This window comes from Notolabrus celidotus, chromosome 1 (assembly GCF_009762535.1).
Source record: "Notolabrus celidotus isolate fNotCel1 chromosome 1, fNotCel1.pri, whole genome shotgun sequence".
Lineage (NCBI taxonomy): Eukaryota > Metazoa > Chordata > Actinopteri > Labriformes > Labridae > Notolabrus > Notolabrus celidotus.
Window position 1 is genome coordinate 22899058 of NC_048272.1, and position 24298 is coordinate 22923355.

General features: G+C 38.7%; 2 protein-coding genes across 5 annotated transcripts; both read left to right on the forward strand.

The window, feature by feature from the left end:
* The first annotated feature begins 802 nt into the window (after positions 1–802).
* On the forward strand, positions 803–2708 carry LOC117811724 (intermediate filament protein ON3-like). The gene is given in 7 exon segments (XM_034682161.1): positions 803–1011; positions 1100–1160; positions 1501–1596; positions 1693–1857; positions 1954–2125; positions 2158–2323; positions 2422–2708. Coding segments are annotated over 7 exon segments (1068 nt in total). The 5' UTR covers positions 803–829; the 3' UTR covers positions 2648–2708.
* Positions 2709–12315: 9607 nt separating this feature from the next.
* Positions 12316–20599, forward strand: LOC117822708 (G2/M phase-specific E3 ubiquitin-protein ligase-like). Of its 4 annotated transcripts, none has more exons than XM_034697587.1 (9): positions 12323–12753; positions 13578–13790; positions 14065–14200; positions 15351–15832; positions 16677–16993; positions 17153–17334; positions 17479–17651; positions 18146–18360; positions 19461–20599. In XM_034697587.1, the coding sequence occupies exons 1-9, from the start codon at positions 12467–12469 to the stop codon at positions 19703–19705; spliced, it is 2250 nt and encodes a 749-aa protein (XP_034553478.1). In that variant the 5' UTR covers positions 12323–12466; the 3' UTR covers positions 19706–20599. The 4 variants fall into 4 exon arrangements, with proteins under 4 accessions (XP_034553494.1, XP_034553478.1, XP_034553486.1 ...); XM_034697595.1 differs by having other exon boundaries at positions 13632–13790; positions 16674–16993; XM_034697579.1 differs by having other exon boundaries at positions 12325–12753; positions 16674–16993.
* Positions 20600–24298: the final 3699 nt, after the last annotated feature.

Genomic DNA, 24298 nt, shown 5'->3' on the forward strand with positions numbered 1-24298 from the left:
GATGTTTTGTCTTCGTGTTGATTGTTTTCTTTAGGAGGGCCACTCGACAAGCCTGTTAGGGTTTTTTTGGATCCTCCTGCACATTACATGTTAGTGGTTAGTTTTATTGAATTTACCTGTTATATCTTGGCTCGTGTTATTGAATAGCAATGTTTTGTTTTTTTCTTTTATATGTGCCATAAAGAAAAACAAAAGACATGCTGATATAACTGCATAAGATGGTTATCTTTAAATAAATAGCATAAAATGTCCTAAAATACAAGGTAATTCAAACAGACATGCATGAAGACAAACATAACTTGAATTTTAGCTGTTACTTCGCTCCACCGATCACAGCTGTCCAGGTAAACAAGAGCCGGCTGGCTCCTCTCAACCTGGAGATTGACCCCACCATCAATGTTGTCCGTAACCAGGAGAAGGATCAGATCAAGACCCTCAACAACCGCTTTGCCTCCTTCATCGACAAGGTTAGTTTCTGTGAGCTCTGTGTGACTCCTCAGTGTCTTAGGTACATACTCATTTGGTTCTCATTATCATGGTGTTACAAATCTGCAGGGTCTCCCTGGTAAACATTCATATCTAGCTGTCATAAGTCCTGTCCTAATTTGTTATTGAAAAGAGAAAAGTTTAAACTTAAGTATGTAGTAAATCCTTTTCACACTCTTCACTACGTCTGCAGAGTCCAAAGCATGTCACTTGCACATTTCGTAGATTGACTGGTTATTGTTGGTATATGCTATATACAGAGAGAATACTTTCAAAACAGCCTCTGACAACCTTGCTTGATTTGGTGTTTCCCCAGGTCCGTTTCCTGGAGCAGTAGAACAAGATGCTTGAGACCAAATGTAGCCTCCTGCAGGACCAGACCACCACCCGCTCCAACATCGATGGCATGTTTGAGGCCTACATTGCCAACCTGCGCAGACAGCTCGAGGGGCTCGGCAATGAGAAGGCCAAGCTGGAGGGAGAGCAGAAGAACATGCAGGGTGTGGTTGAGGACTTTAGGAGGAAGTAAGTATCAGTATGACATGATCAAGAGTTGTACACCTGATGAAGTGAGGAGGTCGATGCACTAAGGCCTTTCCTTTTGTTCTTGTAGGTATGAAGATGAAATCAACAAGCGTGCATCTGCTGAGAATGAATTTGTTCTGATGATGAAGGTATGAATACATTTAATCATTTTGTTACCAGGGGCCTTTAAAAAAAGTTAGGTGCCAAGTTATAAACAGTTTAACTTCTCTGTGTTGCTCCAATGGCTGGCTTCAACTTCAAACTGCTAAATAAATAAAAGTGCCATTTATAGCCATTACAGCCCACAGGCAACTCTGCTGTAACACTCCTATAAACCATTAGTCATTTAGTTTGGATAAATGTCAAAAGGGCCCAGGTTATTTAAAAATAACAGAGTTAAGCTTAAGGATGACACCTGATGCATTTTTTATCCCAAGGTTTAATTCAATATTGTCAGCTGATTGTGTTGTCACAAAATGTAATTTACAGGACGTCGATGCTGCCTACATGAACAAGGTGGAGCTGGAGGCAAGAGTTGATGCTCTTCAGGATGAGATCAACTTCCTCAGAGCCGTCTATGATGCTGTATGTATCTGTCATGTTTACTTGATCCACTGCTTAACACTACAGCCATCTATAGATCATTGATAATTAACTGGTATTCAAAAATCATTGGTATAGGAGCTTCTTGAGCTGCAAAGCCAGATCAAGGATACCTCCGTCATCATGGAGATGGACAACAGCCGTAACTTGGACATGGATTCTATTGTGGCTGAAGTGCGCGCTCAGTATGAGGACATCGCCAACAAAAGCAAGGCTGATGCAGAGAGCTGGTACAAACAGATGGTAAGAGAAAGGCAAAGAACAAATCCATCCCCACTTTCTTTTTCAGGACTTTCAGGATTATGCATCTAAAACACCTTGATGTACTTTTCTAAACAGTATGAGGAGATGGAGTCCTCTGCTGGTCAGTATGGTGATGACCTGCGCACAACCAAGGTTGAGATGGCTGAGCTGAACCGCATGATCGCCTGCCTTCAGCATGAGATTGATGCTGTCAAGGGACAGGTAAACGTCAAGAATGGATGATGATTCAGTGAGAAAAATCTTCAAGGTATAATCAGATCTGAAGTTATAACTGTGAAGTTAAAGATGCCAAGCTCCGCATCAGGGACTTGGAAGCTGCTCTGCAAAAAGCCAAGCAAGACATGGCCCGCCAGGTACGTGAATACCAGGAACTGATGAACGTCAAGCTGGCCCTGGACATTGAAATCGCCACCTACAGGAAGCTGCTGGAAGGAGAGGAGAGCAGGTGGGATAAACTCAAATATTTCATGTTGTTTTATAGCTGCAGTATTGGTATCAACTGTGAATGAATCAAGGACTAACTCACTGCTTAACCATGTTTAGATTGACCAGTGGAGGATCCAAAGCCACCATCCATGTCCAGCAGAGCTCTGGAGGTAAGTTCAAAAGTTTATACATCAGCAACATCATCATAACTGATAGTGAATCTATTGACACCACTAACAGACAGAGGCCTAACGATAACGATGATGGTGTTGGTGGCGGCTCTGTTGGCAATCCTCAGTCTCAACAACCAGCGCCAGGAGAGTTTATTAAAAAGGAGATCTGATCTTTTCTGTTCTGTTCTGTTCTTATGGTGCTGCAAATAAAAAACAGAAATCCAAACCAAACTTGATGTTGAAGGATTGCTACTTTCCTTACTAGCTTCTTTAAAAATAACCAAATGTGAATTTTGTAGTAAATAACAAAACACACAAGGGCAAGGGTAGTTGGCAAGGCAGAATTAGTTTTTTTGAACACTGGCATAAGTAAAAAGAGAAAAGAAAAGGCTTGACAGTGATTAAATGATGCAAGGAAAGCACCAGCAGGCTACGCTGTTGCATCAAGTCATGTACTGATAAACTGGACTGAAATGAGGCTTGTCGATGAGATGGGGACTTCTTTTCTGTGAACCTGATTACTTGGAAAAAAAACAAAAATACCTCTTCAACATCAGTGAATAGGGACAGAAAATTACATAAAACTGATCTAAATAAAACATGTTAGAGAACCTAATATGCTGCCTCTAACTCTAATTATTCTACAGATAAATGGAAGAAAAGGGGAAGCACTTTTTCGATACTTTTAGTTTGGAATGTTTTGGTTTGGCAGCCAAATTAAATTTGAGCACTGAGATATCACATGGGGGCAGTGCTGTGCCACTTTCATCAGCTCACACCCTGCTCCAATTTTCAGTTCACAAGATATGCATGTGATTCTGCAGGTCAACACTGCATTTTCAAATCAGACAATGTAACCTTATTATGGATCACACTAGAAACAATGGATTTTGATAATAACTGTTGAACTCACATAAACAAAAGCTTTTGCAGTCCATTGTTGGATGTTGCAAATACTCCACAGTAGCCTCAATTTTGGGAATCACAATTCAAGTGTTGTATTTTTAATCGTACATATATCATCAAGAACTCTTGATACAGATGCCTGTCAGAGAGACTCATTTCTTGTATTTACAAGGCCAAGGAAGTTCATGCTTCTTTAGATAACTAGGACAATACCCACACAGAGGTGGACAAATAGCCAGTAGCAGCTCTTTTTTTACAGAGGAAATTGCAGATTGAATTGAAAACTTTGCAAGATGTTTGGCTAAGTCATGTGTTTCTACTGATTGAAGAATTGTGTTGTGATCTGTATTATTTCCTGCACATACAATGTCTCAAATGAATTGTTTAACTCAACATGTGGCAAGTTCTGAAACTGTAGCTATTTTAGCTCCTAAAAATCTAGTTTTAGGATGATTACAAGTTATGAAGCTTTTGCTAATAAGACAGACAGAAAGAAATGACTGCATTTTTTTGTAATTCGTAATCCAGCTATGTGGACTATCAACATAAACTGTATTAAAAAATGGAAGGCATAGCAGCTCCTCAAAAGTGAAACCAAAACACTTGCTACCCTTGCTGAGTGGCTTAAGTTTACAGCAGTTTATAAAGCCCTTTCTACTCCATTTTACAGATGGGAAATTGGTCACAACTTAAAATACATGCCAAATAAAAATGTTCACATGGTTTCAATGTATTACTGTTTTTTATCTGAACCTTTATTTATGCAGATTATCTCATTGACATGCAGTCTCATTTTTAACAGAGACCGTCAACACCCATTGGTTGTTGTGTTTTGGCCTCACTTTTGTATAATGGAAAGAGAAGGGAACAGTTAGTCCATGTTTACATGCAGTCATTGGTCAACAATGATGCTTGAGACTATCTGGGCAATCAAGATGCTATTGACACTGAACAAGAGACAGTAATTAACATGTCTCTGTCACTTAGTCTGGTTACATCTGTGCTTGACATCACATAGGAAAAGCTGAACAACAGATAAGCACTCTCCTAAACATACCCCAGAGGCTGATATTTTTGTTCTTAGGCAGTTGAACCCTGAAGGGGGTACACTTGTCAAATTGGTCTATCTTTCACTTCTCATTTCATTTCTCAGACCAGGCTATATATTCCAGTCAAACAAAGACAAGGAATAAATCAATTAAACTGAAGACACAGGATGCCAAGTTTCTGAATGCACATTTGGTACATTGCACCCTAAAAGCCACTTTTCAGCAGACTGTAACAGTAGTCCATGGACATAAACCTGCAGTCTGTGATTTAGAGAATAATCTAAAAGACAAAGTGGGGAAGAGAGGAAATGGCTTGTGCAAAGTATCAGCAATGCCACAGGTAAAGAGAAACAGCCAAATCAAATTATATGACCTCTCACAAACAATGTTTTGATATGTGTGAAATGTCAAGCTGTGTGGAGAAGTGAAAGAAGCCAACTTGTTCTTTTCAAACATAAAAAAGCAACACATCACAAAATGGTATATCATTTATTTTATTTTATTTGAGTAAAAATGCTTGTCTTTTTGGCCCCACAGTTGCGTCTTTGGTAATTTTAAAATGTTAACTTCAGTCAGATTCACCTTTGAAATGCACAACGACTAATTATTGTTGCAACTAACACTTTCTAATCTTGTTAATTACAGTTCATTTAGCCCTGTTATTTCTTTTAATATTACAGCTTTTCAAGAAGATATTTTATTACGGGCAGCACGAGGAAATGGTCGAGTTTAATTGTTTGGGGATAAGTACATTTCTCAAAGCAGAGGGGCCACATGCTGGCTCTTGGTTATGTACATTTCACTGGATTGCCAACAAGATGTTAAAGTGGCAGAAGTTTTTTGTTTTTGCAAATTTGGGGGTCACACATGAACAACAATCTATTATCAGTTTGGCTTTACCTTTCTAATTCTGACACTGATTTCAAGTTTACTCTAGCTATATGTTTTGGATGTAATTTCACACAGACATTTATTAAACCCTCTTTGGACTGAATCATTAAATAAGAAAACCTACACACTAATTTGTATTTCATGTTGTTCCATTTTGCCTTTATCTCTTAGATCAGGGTTCCTCGTACGCATTAGGACCCTGCTGTTACTTCAGCATTAATATCTTCCATGATCACACAATAAAAATAGAAGTAGAAGCGAAACAACATAAATAAATGTATTATCATTACAGAAAAACTTGATATAGTATATGGCCATGCACTAAAGTGACCCTTTTAGAGCCCTAAACACTCTTTCACACACACATTCACAAACTGCTGTCAGACAATGCAATGCAAAGTGTCAAGTGGCACATCAGGAACTTATCTATTTACAGACACACCCATGCACAGGAAAGTAGCCATGCTGTCTCTTTTACTCCTGTCCAACTCCACTATCCATCTAGAAACTGTATGGTCCCCCCCAAACGGATATACAAAACATCTGAAATCCTGCCGTCGCAATTGGCCCAGGGATGCAATCAGATTGGATAGTCCCAGGATACTGATGCTTAGATTTTGTCTTTCAGGATTTTCACCATTGGGTTGGTCAGTGTTTTCCTTTGCATAAAAATTAGGTTTCCAAGATTTCTACTTTGAAGTTCAGCATCAATCAGTACAACTTGGGGGAAGTTTGAGTACAAATGAGATAAAGAGGCCGGCAGTAACGTGACCATCGTCGAACGTCACCTCGTTATAGTGTCATGACTTTGACTGACGCACGTGGGTGTGTGTCTCTGCAAGCTGGTGAGAGAGTAGCCCATTTTTCACTTTTTATTTTTCAAAGTGGATGTTTCGAAAATTTTGAGCATTTAATTTCATTCCCTGCATCATCGTGAATATTTTTGTGACTGATGGTGGGAATTAAATCATGTAAGGAAAACAGAAAATCATTGATTATATTTCTGTATTATCTTTTATATTACATAATTCCCATAATGTAACATGCAATAATTAACTACAAGGGCATCCAGAGAGCCCTTTTTTTTTTGCATTTTCCCACTAAAGTGGCAACTCTAGAGCACCCTATCTAGTTTACTGATAGGCATCCAGAGGGCACTTTTTTACTTTAAGTTCATCAGAAGGGCATCCAAAGGGCCTTTTTCTTTATCTGTGAAGTTTAATAAAAAGCATTCAGAGGGCACTTTTTCACGTTATTTACCTAAAAAGTCCCAGAGAGGGCACTTCAAAAAAAACAAAACATTTAAATCACTGGAAGGGCATTCAAAGGGAACTTTTGTGTATTCAATCCAATATAGAGAAACCCAGAAGACACTTTTAACAATATAAGTCATCCAGAGGGCATTTTTCCACATCAAGTTCATTGGAAGGGCATCCGGAGGACACTTTTTTTTTTTACCTGTTATCCACTGTAAGGGCACCAGAGAAGGTACTTTTCTAATGTTTTCCAATCCAAGAGGGCCCTTTGGTATGGTTACTTTCAGACATGAGGGCACCAGGGGGGGATCACCCCCTTGAGGACACCACAGCAATGTATTTTCTTTTACCAACATTGTTGCTGTCAAACAGTTCAAAAAAACAATTTAAGTATCGAAATGAATCACATACATTAGAAACAATGTATTTTAGGAAGACTTCCAGCATTACACTTCTTCTAGATCGTTTTCATTAATTTTCACATTTTGATTTTACACGCTCGCACGCACTCACGCACGCACTCACACATGCACACACACACACACACACACACACACACACACACACACACACACACACACACACACACACACACACACACACACACACATTTCATAGCAAGACATTTTCAAAAGTAAGAACTACACACCTGCAATTGTTATTTTGATAATCAGCTCGGTGAATGTAAAATGTACTTTAAAGTCAGTTAAGTGTAATTGTTAGTTAGTGTTGTTAGTTCATCACTGGTATTTATCAGCTTTGATTTTGTTATGATTTAGGTTTTTAGGAAGCACAGCGCTAAGCATGAGCATCTCAATCACCAATTATCAGGAACTTCCATGGAAAATAGCCTGTTTTCTTTGTTCTTACTGCTGTGTAAAGAAGCACAATAATGAGCTATTGATTGAGGGGAGCTCCTCCACAGGATAGGAAGAAATCCTCAAGAGCGATTGAAAAGACTGACCTTACCCTTAACCTGAGCCCAGCAGCACAATCAATAAACACTAGACCTTCCACAAACCCTGATGCCTCGATCAATTGTGGTGAATATCAGCAGTCATGAGAGGAAACACTGATGGCAAGGGTGCTGCTCGCTGAACAGGGTCAAATCACTTAGTGCCTTTGTCGAGCTGTAATGCGGTGTGTGTATGTGTGTGTGTTTTGCGTGCGTGCGTGCGTGCGTGCGTGCATGCGTGCGTGTGTGTGTGACTCTGCAGTTGTGTTTAGGTGTAACTCCCAGGAAGAACACATAACAGAACATCATTGAGCAATTACTTTGCAATACACTTTTCATAACCCCTGAAACATTTATAATAAGTGCATCTTATGTAATGCTACTGTGACATTTTTTCTACTAAAGAACAACCAGAATGGCAATTCCTATTAAAGCACCTACTGCATATTGGGCTTGGTTTACATTCTTATTTGTTGTAAACATGATATTTTTGTGAAATAAAATGATCAAATGAAAACATCTGTGAATCATTATCACTCTTTAGTTTAAATTATAATGTTTATTAAAATTGTATCATGAATACACCTGTACAGGTGATTTTGATGTTCATCAGAATTTGTGGCCTTTTTGTAGTCATAAAATTAAACCAATTTTGGATTATTGCTGTGCAATGTTGCCTGTTATGTCTGAAAAATGTTCAATCTGACCAAAGCACAAAAAGAAGAAGCAATCTCAAAATGATGAAATGCACAGCTATGAATTTGAAATATTCCGTGTCAAAGGAATAAAAAAGACCCTTAAGAAAATGAAACAGTTTCAAGGCAGTACAGCACTTTCAAACGTGTTCTGAAAAAAAGTTATCATACAACAAAAGCAAATTTAAAAATGTAATTCCAAGAATTGCTTTAGGGCTGTGTTTACAATTGTCGGACCTCAGGTGTGTTATTCCTGTGTGGTGGTACAACAGAAAGAGGTAGATGTGTTATGTCACAGTTGTATTTTAGGCCACATGTTGAACAACAGCTAAGTTATCACCTGCCATGTGTTAGCACTGCCGCTCCATGCCCTCCAGCTGACGTGTTGTAGCTCTTGCCCAGTGTTCAGACACACCAGCTCATTACAAAAAACATAAAATATGCATTAACAGATCGTCTCACAGAAGGTCTTTCTCTTGAACATCTTGAAAAATGACAACTAAAGCAGTCTACTTGACTTTCAAATCAGTTGTGTCACATGTAGATTGATAGTCCCTCTTTTATTGTTCCTGCCCACCAAAAAAATATGCGTGAAACCAATGTTTGCTTATGTGTCTCATTAAATATTTTCTGCTCATTGGGCGTTGGCTCTGTCCTCAGTGACAGGGTGCTGTGTTTGAGTGATGGTGCTACAGTCAGACCTGTGGAGACAGATCACCTGTGCCAGGACTCCGACACCAACCTATTCAGCCGGTGGGAAATGATAGATGCCTGGACTAATTTTAAACTCTGTGAACTACATTCCTGTTACCAGAGGCAGTAAAGGGGCACAGCTGGAGGGTCTAGATAAGAGTAAGACCTGCACTCACCTGTGTTTCCACGTTATTCATGCCCTTTCAACTTCTACACACTGCATGATGTTAATAATGACATGGTGTTACAGACCGATCGATCGAGTGAGGAGCTTTTGGGACAGGTGCTTGTGATGCTGTACTGTCTGGCTGCTGAAAGGCTGAAAACTGTGGTGGCCCTGAAGGGCAAAACACAACATTTCCCAAAACACAATGACATTTCACGAAATGGAAAGGGTAGGGACAACAATTTTTGTCTCTGATTGGACAGAACCCGATAGCTCAAAGTCACTTCCTGTTTCTGTTACTACTATTCATAGTTTTCACGTGGCGTCACACACTCATGGAATGTCCCCCCTGGAGGGCAAAAAAAGGCTTTTTACTGCTATGGGCTTGGGGGGAAATGACAGGGACTGTTGTTACCAGGTCTTACTCGTGACAGAAAGCTGTTTTTTCGGTTCATTGTGTGTAAACTGTGTGCATTAGCTCACAGTAAACACACCTGCACCACCAGGTAACTCAGGATCTCTCCTGCTCTCCAGATCAGCTCAGAAGTTTCTCCACTTTTTCCTCCGGTGCATTAAATCACCTTTTCCTCTGTAAACTCCGGCTCATAAAGGTGTGTCCGCAGTAAACGGCATGACATCGGCATGGTCAGAATCACTCATTATTAAGTTTAGTTGTATTTTTGTGACTTTGAGCCTGCAGACCTGAACAGCTGATTAGTGCGCTGCAGGTGGAGGAGCATGTCTGTGTTGTGTCCGCAAATAATGCAAAAACAAACAGGCTTTCTGGTGTCAAAGTGAAGTGCTGAAAAAATCACAAGTAGAGCGTACACCTAAACCCAGATGAGTGCTCAGGTCGGAGTCTTTCAAAGTGAGCTGAATTACTTGGTAGGACTGACCCAGGCTGCAGAAACTGTAGCCTAGCGTGTGTCCGGTTTCTCCCTTTAGTTTCTCATTACAGGGGCCGAGCTGACCGGCATCAGTTATGGCTAGTAGAACTACTAGTGACATAAAACTCATACAACCCCACTTCAAAAACACTGAAGTATCCCAGTAAGTATCCCATCTGAGAAATAAACCCTTAGAAGAGGAGATGTGGATTAATTATATTAGACGCTCCGCTGTCCCTGCTGAGGGAAAAAAACAACAATTAAAGTCCACATGTCTTTGAGCTTTGAACATTTCATTAATGGGAAGTTGAAGTAAACAGAGTATTTGAATTATTGTATGTTCAGCCAATGTAGTACTCCTGACATCGTCGCAATGTATGGACTGATGTAAACAACTCCAGCTGTAACTTGTCGACACCGCTAGCAAACCAGCTAACGCTAGCTGAGCAAAAACACTTTTATCCTGACAGTGTGGGGATAAAGTGTTCTAAGGTTAGTTAAGGAGAAGGTTCATATTTAGTGTCAAGGCTTGACAGTGAACTTTTGGGAGGGAGAGACGGAAGCCATCATGTTACTACGCTCTTTTTTGCCCTCCAGGCTGCTGCGGTGGTCAAGTGACTGAAAACTATGAATTCATCTGAGTCACTGCAAGAATTTTAAACTGAGTTGGAAGGAATGGAAATAATAAAGGAATATATCGACAAAGGATACACATGTAATGTATCTTAGTACTCCTATGGTGTAGCCTATAGTAGCACATCCTCAGGTCTCAGATTCAGATGTCAGACCTTAGATGAAAAAGCATAATTTCGTTTTGGCTTTGGAAGCAAAATTTTCACTTTTTTCCTGTTTTTTGCTTCAGAATCTTGAACGTAGGACAGATTGCACAGAATATGGATACATGGTAGTGACTTACTTTGGTGGTTTTCTGACTAACTATATCCTACCAGTCTTTCACTATCCAGTGATATGTTGATGAACTGGACAACATAAGCTGCAAACTAGTCTATACAGACATTGTTGGTTTCAAGATGACGTACCCTAATGATCTTGGCAATCACGTGATTTTTAATATCAATAACCTGGAGCTAACATTTATAGTCATGTGAGGGAATTTTCCTGAAAACTGTGTGATTCGCTGCCATGAGATTTGCTGCAGACATTCATGTTCCCCTTGAGGTTATGTAAAAGTATCTGCAAAAAAGGAATGCCAAAAAGGGCCTCTTCAGCTCTTGCGGATGTAGGCATCAATGCAAGATAGAGTCAGATGATGAATGCTGCAAACATTACACTTTCTTATGTTATGGTATTGAGTACTTTTTAGCTTACATATATTAGGATTTGTACAAATAAGACCTGTGTTGCCTCTGTGGTTGTTTACTATGTTAAGCCTATACTTTGTGGAAATCATAAATAATATGTGTGAACGCCTGGGCATAAGTCAGCACCACTAACATTTTAGAACTGTTAACCTTGTGTCTTCCTAATCTATACTAAGATATTGATAAGAGAATGTATGTGAGATGAAAAATTGCACTGAACTTTAGTTTTTAATCCAGGGAAAGTGACTTGAGCATAAAGTAATTTATACCGCTTCAATCAAGTTTGCCCACTATTCACTTCACCATTCATAGAACCTGTAGAGTAATATGGATGGCAAACTGCACTGCAGCAGTCCTGTATGCTCAAGGACCCACGATCAATCCAAATCATTTTAAATGAAGCACCCACTTTGAAAGATGTTTGTGAGGAATAAAGCTGCATCACTGCTGCTACCACTATGGTGGCAAATGCATCTTATAGTGCTGACACTGTTTTTTATGAGGGGCCGTACAAGCCATAATTCATTCTGGCTCTCTCACACACATACATTCTACTTTCACATGCATATATTTTCACTCTCATACACATATATTCTCCTTTCACATCCATATATTTTCACTCACACACACATATATTCTCCTTTCACAGACATATATTTTCACTCTCACACACACATATATTCTCCTTTCACAGACATATATTTTCACTCTCACACACACATATATTCTCCTTTCACAGACATATATTTTCACTCTCACACACACATATTCTCCTTTCACAGACATATATTTTCACTCTCACACACATATATTCTCCTTTCACATGCATATATTCTCCTTTCACATACATATATATTCACTCTCACACACATATATTCTCCTTTCACACACAAATATTTTCACTCTCATATTTATATATTTATCACATACATAATATATGTATGTAAGAAGAAAATGTATGTATGTGTCTGAAAGAATGTAGCTATGTGAGAGAAGAATGTATGCATGTGTGAGAGAGAATGTAGCTATGTGAGAGGAGAATGTATGTGTGTGTGAGAGAGAGTATAGTTGAAACGGAAGTAGTATAGTGGAAACGGAAGGCAGCTCATTTGTCGCGCTGTGATTGGCCGAGAGAAGCTCTAGCAGGGTCATTTCAGGTCAAAATCAGCATGGAAGGAGGAGAGGAGAGGCAAACACTGCAGCAGGCAATAGGGGTTTTAAGGAACATTTTAACATTCCCCGAAACCATAGCATCCCTCTCCTCTTCCGTCGAGCGGCAGAGGACATCTGCACCGACCGCCAGCCACAGTACGACGGAAAGTGAGCTGCGTCAACTGTTCAGGCCGAGCAGCTCCCGAGTTGCCAACCCTGCAGCGGTCGCAACACAAGGCCAACAGTCTCTGCGATACCAGACGCAGCAGCATTTTGGGAACTGGAGCTCCCGCTCAAAGAAAAGGTAAGAACAACGTTTTTAACTGTGAGCTGTCAATCTACTAGAGTTATCCTAGCTAAATGTACGTTTGCTAATTTAGCAACACGCTTCAGTCAATGCTGTAACGTGAGCGTTAGCCTAACATAGTTGTGCTAATGTTCATGTCCGTACCGTTTAGAAATTAATGAATTATTCAAATGACAAACACCAGAGGTGAGGCGTTTTTATAAAGGGGTCACTATCTCTGCTTTCACATTTCAAGCGTTTTGCTCTTCGCTCACCGCCAGGTAGGGTGCAGAGGCAAACCGCTTCACTCCGCTCCACATCACCCAAAACGAACATAAACAGCTAACGCTAAGCTAACTTTAGCTTTGATTTAGCTCAATTCGAAAACTGTATGCCTAACGTTAATCACAAACCTGTTAACCCCATCGGACTGCTGCCATTTCGTTATGCGGTACGTTTCCTCGCGAAATCGTGACGGTTTTTTTTTATGTTGTGTTTGTGTAATGTGTCATTTGCATATTTATGAGAACAGAACTTCTGTTTAATGTACCATAGACTGAAACTACAGACCATTGTCACATTGTTCAGACCTAAGTGTTATTGTATTTCATTGCAGGACAGCCTTTTCTGTTTTCTAATTCTGCGTTCATGTTAATCTATCAGCTTTTTAATTTGAATGTATCAAATGATTTGATGTACTTTTCTTTAAAAATGTTAAAGGGCATGAATGATAAAATGAATGGCTGCCAACTTTTTAAAAGAGCGGTGATAGGATTCTAAAAAAAAAACATCCTAAATTGTGCCATGTTTTTTGGTGTTGATTATGTCTCATGTTTTTGTAGGGCCAAAACACATTTTCATGATACTTTCAACAAAGACGTCATCCTTCTTCCAAGGCCATCAAGCAATGTCGTCGTCAAGCATCGCAAAAAGCAACGGCTGCATGAACAGGGACATATACTGAATGGATTTGAATTCCAGAAATCTTGGGACCAGAGGACTGTCACTGAACAAATAAGGGATGCCTTTGGAGAAAAACTCTCTGCTGATGTGAGGTAAGGACTTTTATGTTATTATATCAAGGCTAAACTACTAAATGAAAAAAAGGTCATTTTTGTCCTTTCAAGTGGAGAAATTTACATAAAATTATATCATGTATGCAACAGACCAAACCTAAACTATTTAGGAAACCTAAATTTATTGTTTAACTGCTGGTTTTCTGCTTTGTCTATCTTCAAAGAGGAAAACAGACTGTCAGTGCATCAGTTTTAATGTGTCTTGTGCATTTTTGTTTTTTAACCTTTTGCATTTATACCCACTGTTTTTCAGCCTAGAGTTTCTGATGGCATGTGGCAACAGATTAATTTTGCCCAAACTGCGTGCTGGACAGGAGCTGGATGCAAATCTCATACATAAAGTATATAAATCTAAAGCCCTGTACATCAGACCATCAAAGCCAGTTATGGTATGTTATGTCACATTTGAATTGACCTGCAGAGAGTTGTGATAATAATAATAACAACCCATAATTGGTGCATAACATGCATACATAACATGCATACATGAAAACACTTTTGAACATCAAAACACCCACGAAACTATAAGAATTTGATCAAATCCGTCTGATAACAACGCGAAAAGGGAAGTGGCTGGCGGAAGTCACCTCTTCTTCTTCTGTGCTTTTTGGGCAGATTGCAATAACTTCTAGTGCATACCGCCACCTACTGTACAGGTAGAACAGCATCCAGTTTACATTAATCTGTTAAGATAAAATATAATGGCTCTATTTGTGACATTTTATTTTCTGTTAAAGATGATAAAAGAAGTAACAGTTACGATTTCTGGAGAGTTAATTACCTTAAAACAAGACACAAAATGTGAATCACATTTGCATATTTTTTTGTTTAGGTTAGAGTTGTGATAAAACAGTCTGTCCTCATGCACTGTTCGTGTGATATGATACGGAAAGTAATGCAGTGGAATCCGTATGAAACTGACGTAATTGTGGAGGCGGTCTTCAAGGCAACAACAACAGTGTAGTATAAGAAGCCTGGAGGTCCACATTAGGAGGCGGGACTTCTACCGGGGCTTCCTGGCCATGCCCTTTCCCTAACCCTAAACCCCCTAGTTTTGTTGCCTAAACCACTGGTAGAAGACGTAGAAATATTGTACGAAAAAAGTGTGCATAAGTTTTCGTATGATATGAAACAAACGATAGTATGAAGCTACGTTGAATAAATACATATGAAATTACAATGGAAAAAAATCAAATCATTAATGGTATTCAATTTTATGTTATACATTGTCACAACCTCCACAACCTTACATGACATAATCAAAATATTTTCAGTTTTTTTATTGTGAAAACAACCCCCAAAGAATTTCAAGTTTCATGTTCTGTCATCTATTATTCCATTACTTTTCCTAATGTTTTAGATTTTTGCCGTGGTATCGTTTCAGTATCTGTATCAAAATATTTAGGCTGGTATCATATCGAAGTCAAAATTTTGGTATCATGACAACACTATAATCACGGTGTTGATGGTATTTTCCAGGTACTGTTTTGTTTAAAGTTGAACTTCAGCTTATCTGATTTTTTTAAATGTCGTTCCCAGGCTGATCTTTCAGGCTACAGCAGTGAGGAGAATTGTGAGGTAAACCCTGCTTCAGCGAGGCAGCTGCGCTCCTCATCTCTAACACAAGATATATACTCACGTGTCTCTTCAGAGAGCTTCAACGATGTTACAACAGCCTCCCCACCAAACTGCACTCCTGAGGTTGAAACTTATCCCTCGTCACTCATCCCTCATCACAGCAGCTCACCCAACTACAGCAGCACTTCAACCAGTTCTTATCAGTTGCCATCATGCTCACTAAGAAGCTGCCCTACCGAAAGTCAGCCTTCTACCGCATCATATGGAGGAACAACCTCGGATGAGCCAAATCTGGTGCTGACTTCTGTGTTACCCTCTAGCTCAACACAGCATCAGTCAGCAAACTATGACAACTACCTTTCGGTTGTGGCTGCACTGTCTGACATGTCTTCTGATGAGGAGGACTTGAATCAGGCTATACTAGCAAGCCTGCAGAGTGAAAGGTTGGTAAAATGCAAATGTTTTACGGTACCCAACTGTTTTGTTGTAATTGCTGACTTTTTTTTATCTAGTTAGAATCTTCTCATTTTGATTGGTTGAAAGCCATTCAGCGCATCCACAACATCTTTTAATATCAACTGCCAAAAAATCCTCCAGCCTGAAAAAACAAATTTACATTAGAACATTTAGAGCATATACTAAAATAAGGATGCAGTATCAAACTTAATTATCCTAAAAAAAAAAAAGAAATTGTGGGGTTCATATTAACCATGTCAAACACAAGGGAATAACCAAGTAATAAACCTCAACCGACCTCTCACATATGCTAATATAATGTGTTTATTGGCCCTTTACAGTACTGGTATGTATATGTTGTATAAAAAGTTAAAGGATAAGGCTGGCAATTTTCTATATTTTTATTATTTAAAAAGAAATGTTATGCAGAGCCAAACCGACAACAAATAACTACTTACACGTACTGTCTACAAAGACTTATAACAGTAATACCATTATTACTCTCAGCAGACAGGTTACTTGAATGGCAAATGCCACTGAGCATGCTTGGGAATGCAGTTTATAGAACTTTGCTAGCTTATCTGCTCCATATCACAACCTATTGACTTTTACTGTACCAAATTCTTACTAATATACTTGTACGTGACAATCATTTACTGAATTTAAAAATACTCGGTGATCATGAACAACACACACCCTGCCACACTATCAGAATCAGAAAGATCTTTATTGCCAAGTAGGTTTTCACATACAAGGAATTTACTCTGGTGTTTTTGGTGCAGACACTAAGGTGTGTTCTCTAACTTATATTTATCATGTTTGTTTCAGAAGGACCACAGCATGTTTTGTGCCAGAGAGGGATATTTTGCAAGACCTCGCAACTAAAATAAACCATCACAAGAAATGCAAGTTTAACATTAACCGAGCCACAGTCCTGGATGGAGCCATCAGAGGTTTTAAACGAGGGACATACGATCCATGTCACACCATTTCTGTCAGGTTTTCTGATGACATGGGAGTTCCTGAAGAGGCTGTCGACTTGGGTGGACCAAGAAGAGAATTTTTAAGACTTCTAATGGAAGCCTTGCCCCAATCTCCAATGTTCGAGGGAGAAGAAGGCAAAATGAACTTGGCCTTTAACAGTACTGGTATGTATTGATTGTAATCTCATATCATTGAGGTGCTGAACTCCAGAAATCATTTATTGCATCTTTATCACTATATTTTATCTGATGGTAAAGGTATTTGTCAAGTCTTTGTACTCATGTTCGAAACTCATGTCAAATATATAACTTTTTTTTCTCTAGCCATGAGAGAGGACCGGTACTTCATTGCAGGCAGGGCCATCGCAGTAAGCCTTGTACATGGCGGACCTCCCGCAGGCTTTCTGTCCCCAACTCTCTTCTCTTGCCTTGTTGATGGCCCAGAACGTGCTAATCCAGTTTTGAAAGATGTTGCGGATAGTGACCTGCTCGAAAAAATTAAAAGGGTACATTTCCCCCTCAGTTTTAGAATATGTTGTGGTGTTTGCATGTCTGCTTCTACCCTGGTGACAAGTGTAGAGAGGAAGACTTTTGATTACAGCACTTTAAATTCACTTTGCTAAAGTTTAATTTCATGTATCTATTGGAAGGTCACAGAGTGTAAATCATTTGAAGATCTGCTCGCAACAACAGAGCCACTTCAGGAGTACCTGTCCAATGCTGGCTGCCTAAGGCCGCTGCGGAGGTTGGAAGACAGGAATATGCTTGTAGATGACATCCTGATGTTCCAAGTGATACACAGAGTGCGTGGTCCTTTTGAGAGGTACACACACACCCTCCTAATAGGGGGTCGCAGTTTTGTAACTCAGACAGCTCCTGTGCTTCACAGGTGTTCTATAGGCAGCGTCTAATGTCTCTGCATCCCTTCGGCTGTCAGGTTAATAGTGTATGCTAACAGTGCAACAGTGCTAACATCAGCAACAGTGGGTCAGGACGGCTTACGGATAACGTGGGTCTTCAGGGTTTGCACAATCTTGTGGAGTCCATGCCAGCTCCAGTGTATACCGTCATTAAAGCAAAAGGGGAACGCACCAAATACTAAAGATATTTTGAAAATCATATACATTTTTCAAATACTTAACTTTCCACTCAAATGATTAAGCTGATATCATTAGTAATGAAGAAAATAGCATTACATTTGAAACAAATCGAAAATTGAAGTATCTTGGCTAGTGGTCTCAGACTTTTGGAACCCACTGTATATACAGTACACTATATATATCAAAACACTAAAAACTAATTGTGATTTTTACTCAGATTTCGGGATGGACTGAGAACACTTGGTGTGCTGGACAAAATCCAAGCTCACCCGGAGAGTTTTCGCCCCCTTCTATGCTGGTCTCCTACAATCCTCACTGCTGACTTGGTTGACAGCCTTTTCACCATCCGCCTATCTCCAGTTGGCAGCAATAGAAGGCGTGCGGAAGAAGTTGTTGTTCCATACTGGAGAGACTACCTAACAGATGCAGAAGGTTAGTGTAAAAGTGTTTTAAGCGTGTCTTGTATGAACTGAAATATCTTCTCACTTGAAATTAGTACTGCATTACATCTTGTCATGGTATATCAGTTAAAAAACACTTTAGCCCGAGTGCCCCCGGTACCGAGGGCAGAGCACTAAATCCTATACAAGGCATGGTAAACATGAAGCTACATAGTCATGCTGCATACCCACTTAATGGAAAAATTGTTGGCTAAAAACACATAAAAAACGTTGTTACCCTAAAAACACACAATTCCGGCAAGGAACTAAATGAGCAGGTCTTGAAACACAGTAACTGTGCAAGAGCATTAAAACGCTGTTTATAGGTAATCCAATGTGTCTGCTTAGTTTTGAGTCGATCATGGCCATTTTCTATTCATTTTCATAGCAGGGAGTCTCTCCCTGAGCTTTTAAGGGGAGCTTTTAAGCTTCACATTGATGTGCTGTTCATCCGTGGACTATTAAAGTATATTCTATTCTATTCTATTATTTAATATATTATTCCTAAAATAGTTACATTTAGATGAAATACTACCTTAAGTGATCTATAAGAGAAATTGAATGAGTTTAACAGTTGCCTGAGAATTTATAATGGCACAGATGATTTTAAAATGTACCAAATTTGAGATTGTTTAAGTAGAAAGTAAAACCTCTCTAATTTTGCTCTGCTTCACTTTTTAACCATCAATCTTGGCACAGGTTATGTAATGCTTATAGGTTTATATGGTTTTCTGGAGGTTGTAGACTGCAATGCATTTATCAATGACAAATTCACTCTAAAAGTGTACTTTTTTCTTCAGGCGAAAATTAAGTCTTTCCTTTAAGACACAGTAACATATAACTTATACTAATTCTTACACCTCTGGAGGACATATTACACGTGTTAACTTTATTTTGATATCATGTTTATTCAAATAGACCTTATAGTTGCAGAGATATCCTCTATTATTTGGCACATGTCATGTTCAAGCAGGAATCAGAGCCAGAGGCCTAGTTTTGAAAAGGTAAAAAGTAGTGTTGGTGCAGTCTTTTTTGTTTGTTTGTTTTGTTTTTAAACTAATTTCTGATGTATTTGTTTTTCTCTACATCAAGAGGAAACGCAGAAGTTGGGGACAATTCTCGCTTTTGCCACTGGGGCCAACACTGTTCCACCAATTGGCTTCTCTCCACAACCTTCGATTGAATTTCTTCACCAAGACACAGGAACCACTTCTAAACTGCCAATTGCAAACACCTGCATCAATTGTTTGAAGTTACCACTGCACACCTCTTACAAAGACTTTCAGGAAAACATGGACTTTGCATTGGGCAATACCCATGGTTTCGGCATGGCATAATTTGCGGGCAGGCCTCCCTCTCAGTATTGTAGGTCATGTTTGCAAAGTTAAATGTGAGTCAGAACTCAAATAACCCCAAAACAGGTCGTGTCACGTGGTTTTGGTATGGATTTCATTCCACAGTGTATGTTTGAAAAATATATACTTGTTGCTTCTTTGTTAAAACAAAAAGGTGCAAATGTCTTATTAAGTACTGTTCAGATTATCAGAGAGTTCATTGAAGGAAAAAAACAAGTTTAATGTGGATGTTAATGTGGAGTAAGCTTAAAATGGGTTTGGATCTTAGCTCTTCATTTTTAGCCAGGATCAGGTTGCCAGTAATCTTGAGACCAAACTGTAATTACTGTAGCTTGTTGTCATTGATAATTTCCTTGTTTTAATTTCTACAATGTTGTTCACCACTCTACCTGCTTTTGATCAGCAGTATTTATGTAACTGATATCTCTTATGTCAGGCCAAAATGTCAATGTTGCGTAAACTAAATGTCACTGAGATTATTACCATTGAATATGCTGAGCATAGTGATGCGCTACACTTTTGTAGTCCTTGTGTGAAAAGGTTCTAACACTTGTAAAATGACCAGGTGATTAAGATCTTCTGAAATGTCAGATATAATTAAGTCTCAAGTTTGTTTTGTTTTTTATAAAATTGTCAAATTGTTACTGTTTTAACATGCAATACTTGAAAAGTGTATTTTTCCAGTGAGTCAATGAATGTGAAATAATTTTTTGCCATTGTCCTCTTCTGCTGTCTGTTGTGCAGCTTTTGTGTTGATTCTCATGTTCCTTCTGTCTTCAATGTTGACAGATTCCGCAGATGCAGTATTAATGTTGATGTTAGTTTTCAACAAAGAACACCATGTCAAAATAAAATTGTGGTTTCACACATCACAAAGATTGGCAGTGTCTCCTTTATTCAGCTTTGTGTTACACAACTACAGTAAGTAAATATCCTGTGTGGACCTTTTCACGTTGATGTGAATGAGCTCTTAGTCTATTTTCAAATAATAAATCTCTGTTCAGTGTGCTTTTGTTTTATTTTTTTCTTTATCTCTTCATTGAATGATTTTAAGAATACCTCTCTTCAATGAATTGCACAAGGTTGCAAAACAAATCTATACCATGATTTCCATCATCTTCAAATGGATCAAAAGTCTGCTGTAGTGTATCCATTGTTGTGTCACTGATGGTAATGTTAATTGATGGAACAACAACAACATTATTTGTCTGTAACTCTGAGAGTGGCCTATTGTCATCAATCCCAAAGCCACTGTCTATGTCCCATATACCATTCATACCTGGGTTATGGATCCCTGCATTGTTAACTATGCCCCTTTGCCACAGCTGAAGGGGGGTTTGCCCCCCCTGTGTTGAAAGACCATGGTTATTCCACTGGTTCTGAAATTCAGTTGCAGCCCTTTGAATTCGTGGCAAATAAATATAATGAAGACAAAATAAATGGAGCTCATTAAGTGAATCTAATACATCATGCTCTTCCATAAAGTTGAAAAGATTAACAAAATGAAACGACACTACTCGATTAACCTCTGCCCATAATCTCTCAATTCTTTGATTGTGTACTGACCTGCCAGTAATAACACTACCTCTGTTCAATCCTCTCCTGTAAATCATGAAGCGGGCAACACCAGTGTTTTCCAGTCCATGATCACATCTCACCCTGGACGGTAATCCAAAGTTCTGTACACCAGCAATGAATAGTGACAAAACACTAGAGGCTCTGTTGTTGTCTAGACAAGCAAGGTAGATGATGGTTCGACTGAAACCATCAACACAGCCGTGGAACACCATCCTCCATCTCACAAGTTTGTGGTTTCCGTCGATATGCCTAAGAGAAATTGAAATCAGAGTAATTTATGTGACAAAAATTATAACAAGGCCGTGGTTTTACATCAATCATTTAACACTCAAATAAATAACTTTTAACTGTCTGAACCCCAAGCCGTTTCAGGACATTTTTTGCTCCTGTTACATTTTACTCACTGTGGCCGTGTTCTATTGCAATATGTCCTGCACCTCTTTGAAAACAGCATACTAATCATGGCTAGAAGTAGGGAGCACTCAAAAATGTCTTATGTGCAGTATAACACACTAAAAATGCTATAAATCATGAAAAAAAGTAAAATCGCAAGTTGAATTTCCTTGGTATTGTATTTTACAAAAATTGGAAAAAGATGGGATCAATACAACATTTTTCCAAGTGCCCACAGGTGTTACCAATATGGGAAAATATATATATGCAATTCATATTAAACTAATTAAATGAGACATGTAGAATAAAGTCATTTTGATAAAATTTTATTATTTTAAGCTTAGATTCAGTTACCTTTCCTCACAGAAGCATTTGTCAGACATGATTACTTCAAGGACCATCGGAAAAATGAAGAATTGACAATCGCTTCTGTTTTTACAGCTGTATATGCTTTATATGATAAATGGTGTATTTTTGGCGATTTTTTAAAGAAAACATGTTTTTCACTCCCACCGACCAGATTCGGAGTTCTGACAGTTAATAATGAGCTCTTTATTTTTTGATAGTCCATTTTGCTGTTCACTTAAAATGCAGGCTTATACTTGTAATCAAGTGTTATTCAAATAAAGAATTTAAGTACTTCCTCCATCACACCCAACTGGATTGTAAGAAACTGTCTACATAGTTTGTGCTACTTTATTTACCCATAGTTGTTCTGTTGAGAATTTACTCACCATAATTGATTGGAGGTTGGAACACTGTAAATTCGTCGACGTATTGCATGGCGTCTTCTGAAGGACCTTCCAATAGGGTCGACTTCTTGCAGACTCTGTCTAACACGCCACCTTTGAATGCGTAGCCCACGTGACCTCAAGCTCCCATGCACATATCGTTCTCCTGCATTTCTGGTAGACTGAAGAATTTCACCAACAAGTCTGTTCAGGTTGTCATTTGATAGTGTTGCATATGCTAGTGGCTCAACACCAAGCCGCTGTCTGTGCCTGTAGAGAGTCCGACAGCTTACCCCTAAGCATGTTGCAATGCATTGCCAGTTCATTCCAAGGGATACTAAATGAGAGATTTGCTCTTCTGAAATGCTGTATTGAGGTCTGCCTTGATGTCCAGTTGTGACAGGTGGAGGCAACAGGATAGAACTGTTCTCAGAACTGGTTCTTTGCCTGGTTTCATAAGCAGTCAACAAAGAATTAAGACAGCCATACAAGGACTCTAATGTATTGACGGCTTCTCTATTTCTTGAATCTTCCACAAATCTTGAGATTGACAGAAATCCAGATATGGTTCGAATGTGATCACGAAGTTCTCCATACAGCCTCTCATGAACAAAAGAATCGGTAGCTTCTCTTTGCATTTGCTCCATACATTGTAAGACATTGTTGAAAAAAATTCTATTGTCATTTTCATTGCTACTTACTCCCAAAAGAAAAAACTGCACTAAATGAGAAAACAGGATGACTTTGGATAGCATCATTGTAGAGTTTTGCTATTTACCATCAGGGATGAGCTGAGCAAAGCTTGCACATGTGCAGTATTTCCTGGTTTGAGAGCAACTTCCTGCCTAAGGAGGAACTTCCTGTGTCAGTCAAAGCAATGGATACCAAAAAAGATGAGACAATATAAAATACATGTGTGTGAGAGTGAAAATAAGCCTATATGTATGTGAAAGAAGAATGTATGCATGTGAAAGGAGAATATATGTCTGTGAAAGGAGAATGTATGCATGTGAAAGGAGAATGTATGTCTGTGAAAGGGGAATGTATGCATATGAAAGGAGAATGTATGCATGTGAAAGGAGAATGTATGTCTGTGAAAGGAGAATGTATGCATATGAAAGGAGAATGTATGCATGTGAAAGGAGAATATATGTCTGTGAAAGGAGAATGTATGCATATGAAAGGAGAATGTATGCATGTGAAAGGAGAATATATGTCTGTGAAAGGAGAATGTATGCATATGAAAGGAGAATGTATGCATGTGAAAGGAGAATGTATGCATGTGAAAGGAGAATATATGTCTGTGAAAGGAGAATGTATGCATGTGAAAGGAGAATGTATGCATATGAAAGGAGAATGTATGCATGTGAAAGGAGAATATATGTCTGTGAAAGGAGAATGTATGCATGTGAAAGGAGAATATATGTGTGTGTGAGAGTGAAAATATATGTCTGTGAAAGGAGAATATATGTGTGTGAGTGAAAATATATGGATGTGAAAGGAGAATATAGGTGTGTGTGAGAGTGAAAATATATGTCTGTGAAAGGAGAATATATGCATGTGAAAGGAGAATGTATGTGTGTGAGAGAGCCAGAATGAATTATGGCTTGTACGGCCCCTCATAGTTTTTGGTTGTAGCTTGCACACTTGTATCTTATCTTACTGTTGCAGAGAATCATGCCACCAAACAGAAGACAAAGACTTTTTCCATGGTCTAAAATAATTTAATGTTATTCATATTTATATTTCTTCATTTGTGTAGAAAATGGAATCTTACTAAGCAAGGCTCATAAAACTCCCTTGTTTGTTTGTTAACTATGATGAAAATATACAACTGTTTTTGTGTATTTTAGTATATTATCTCTCAGCATAC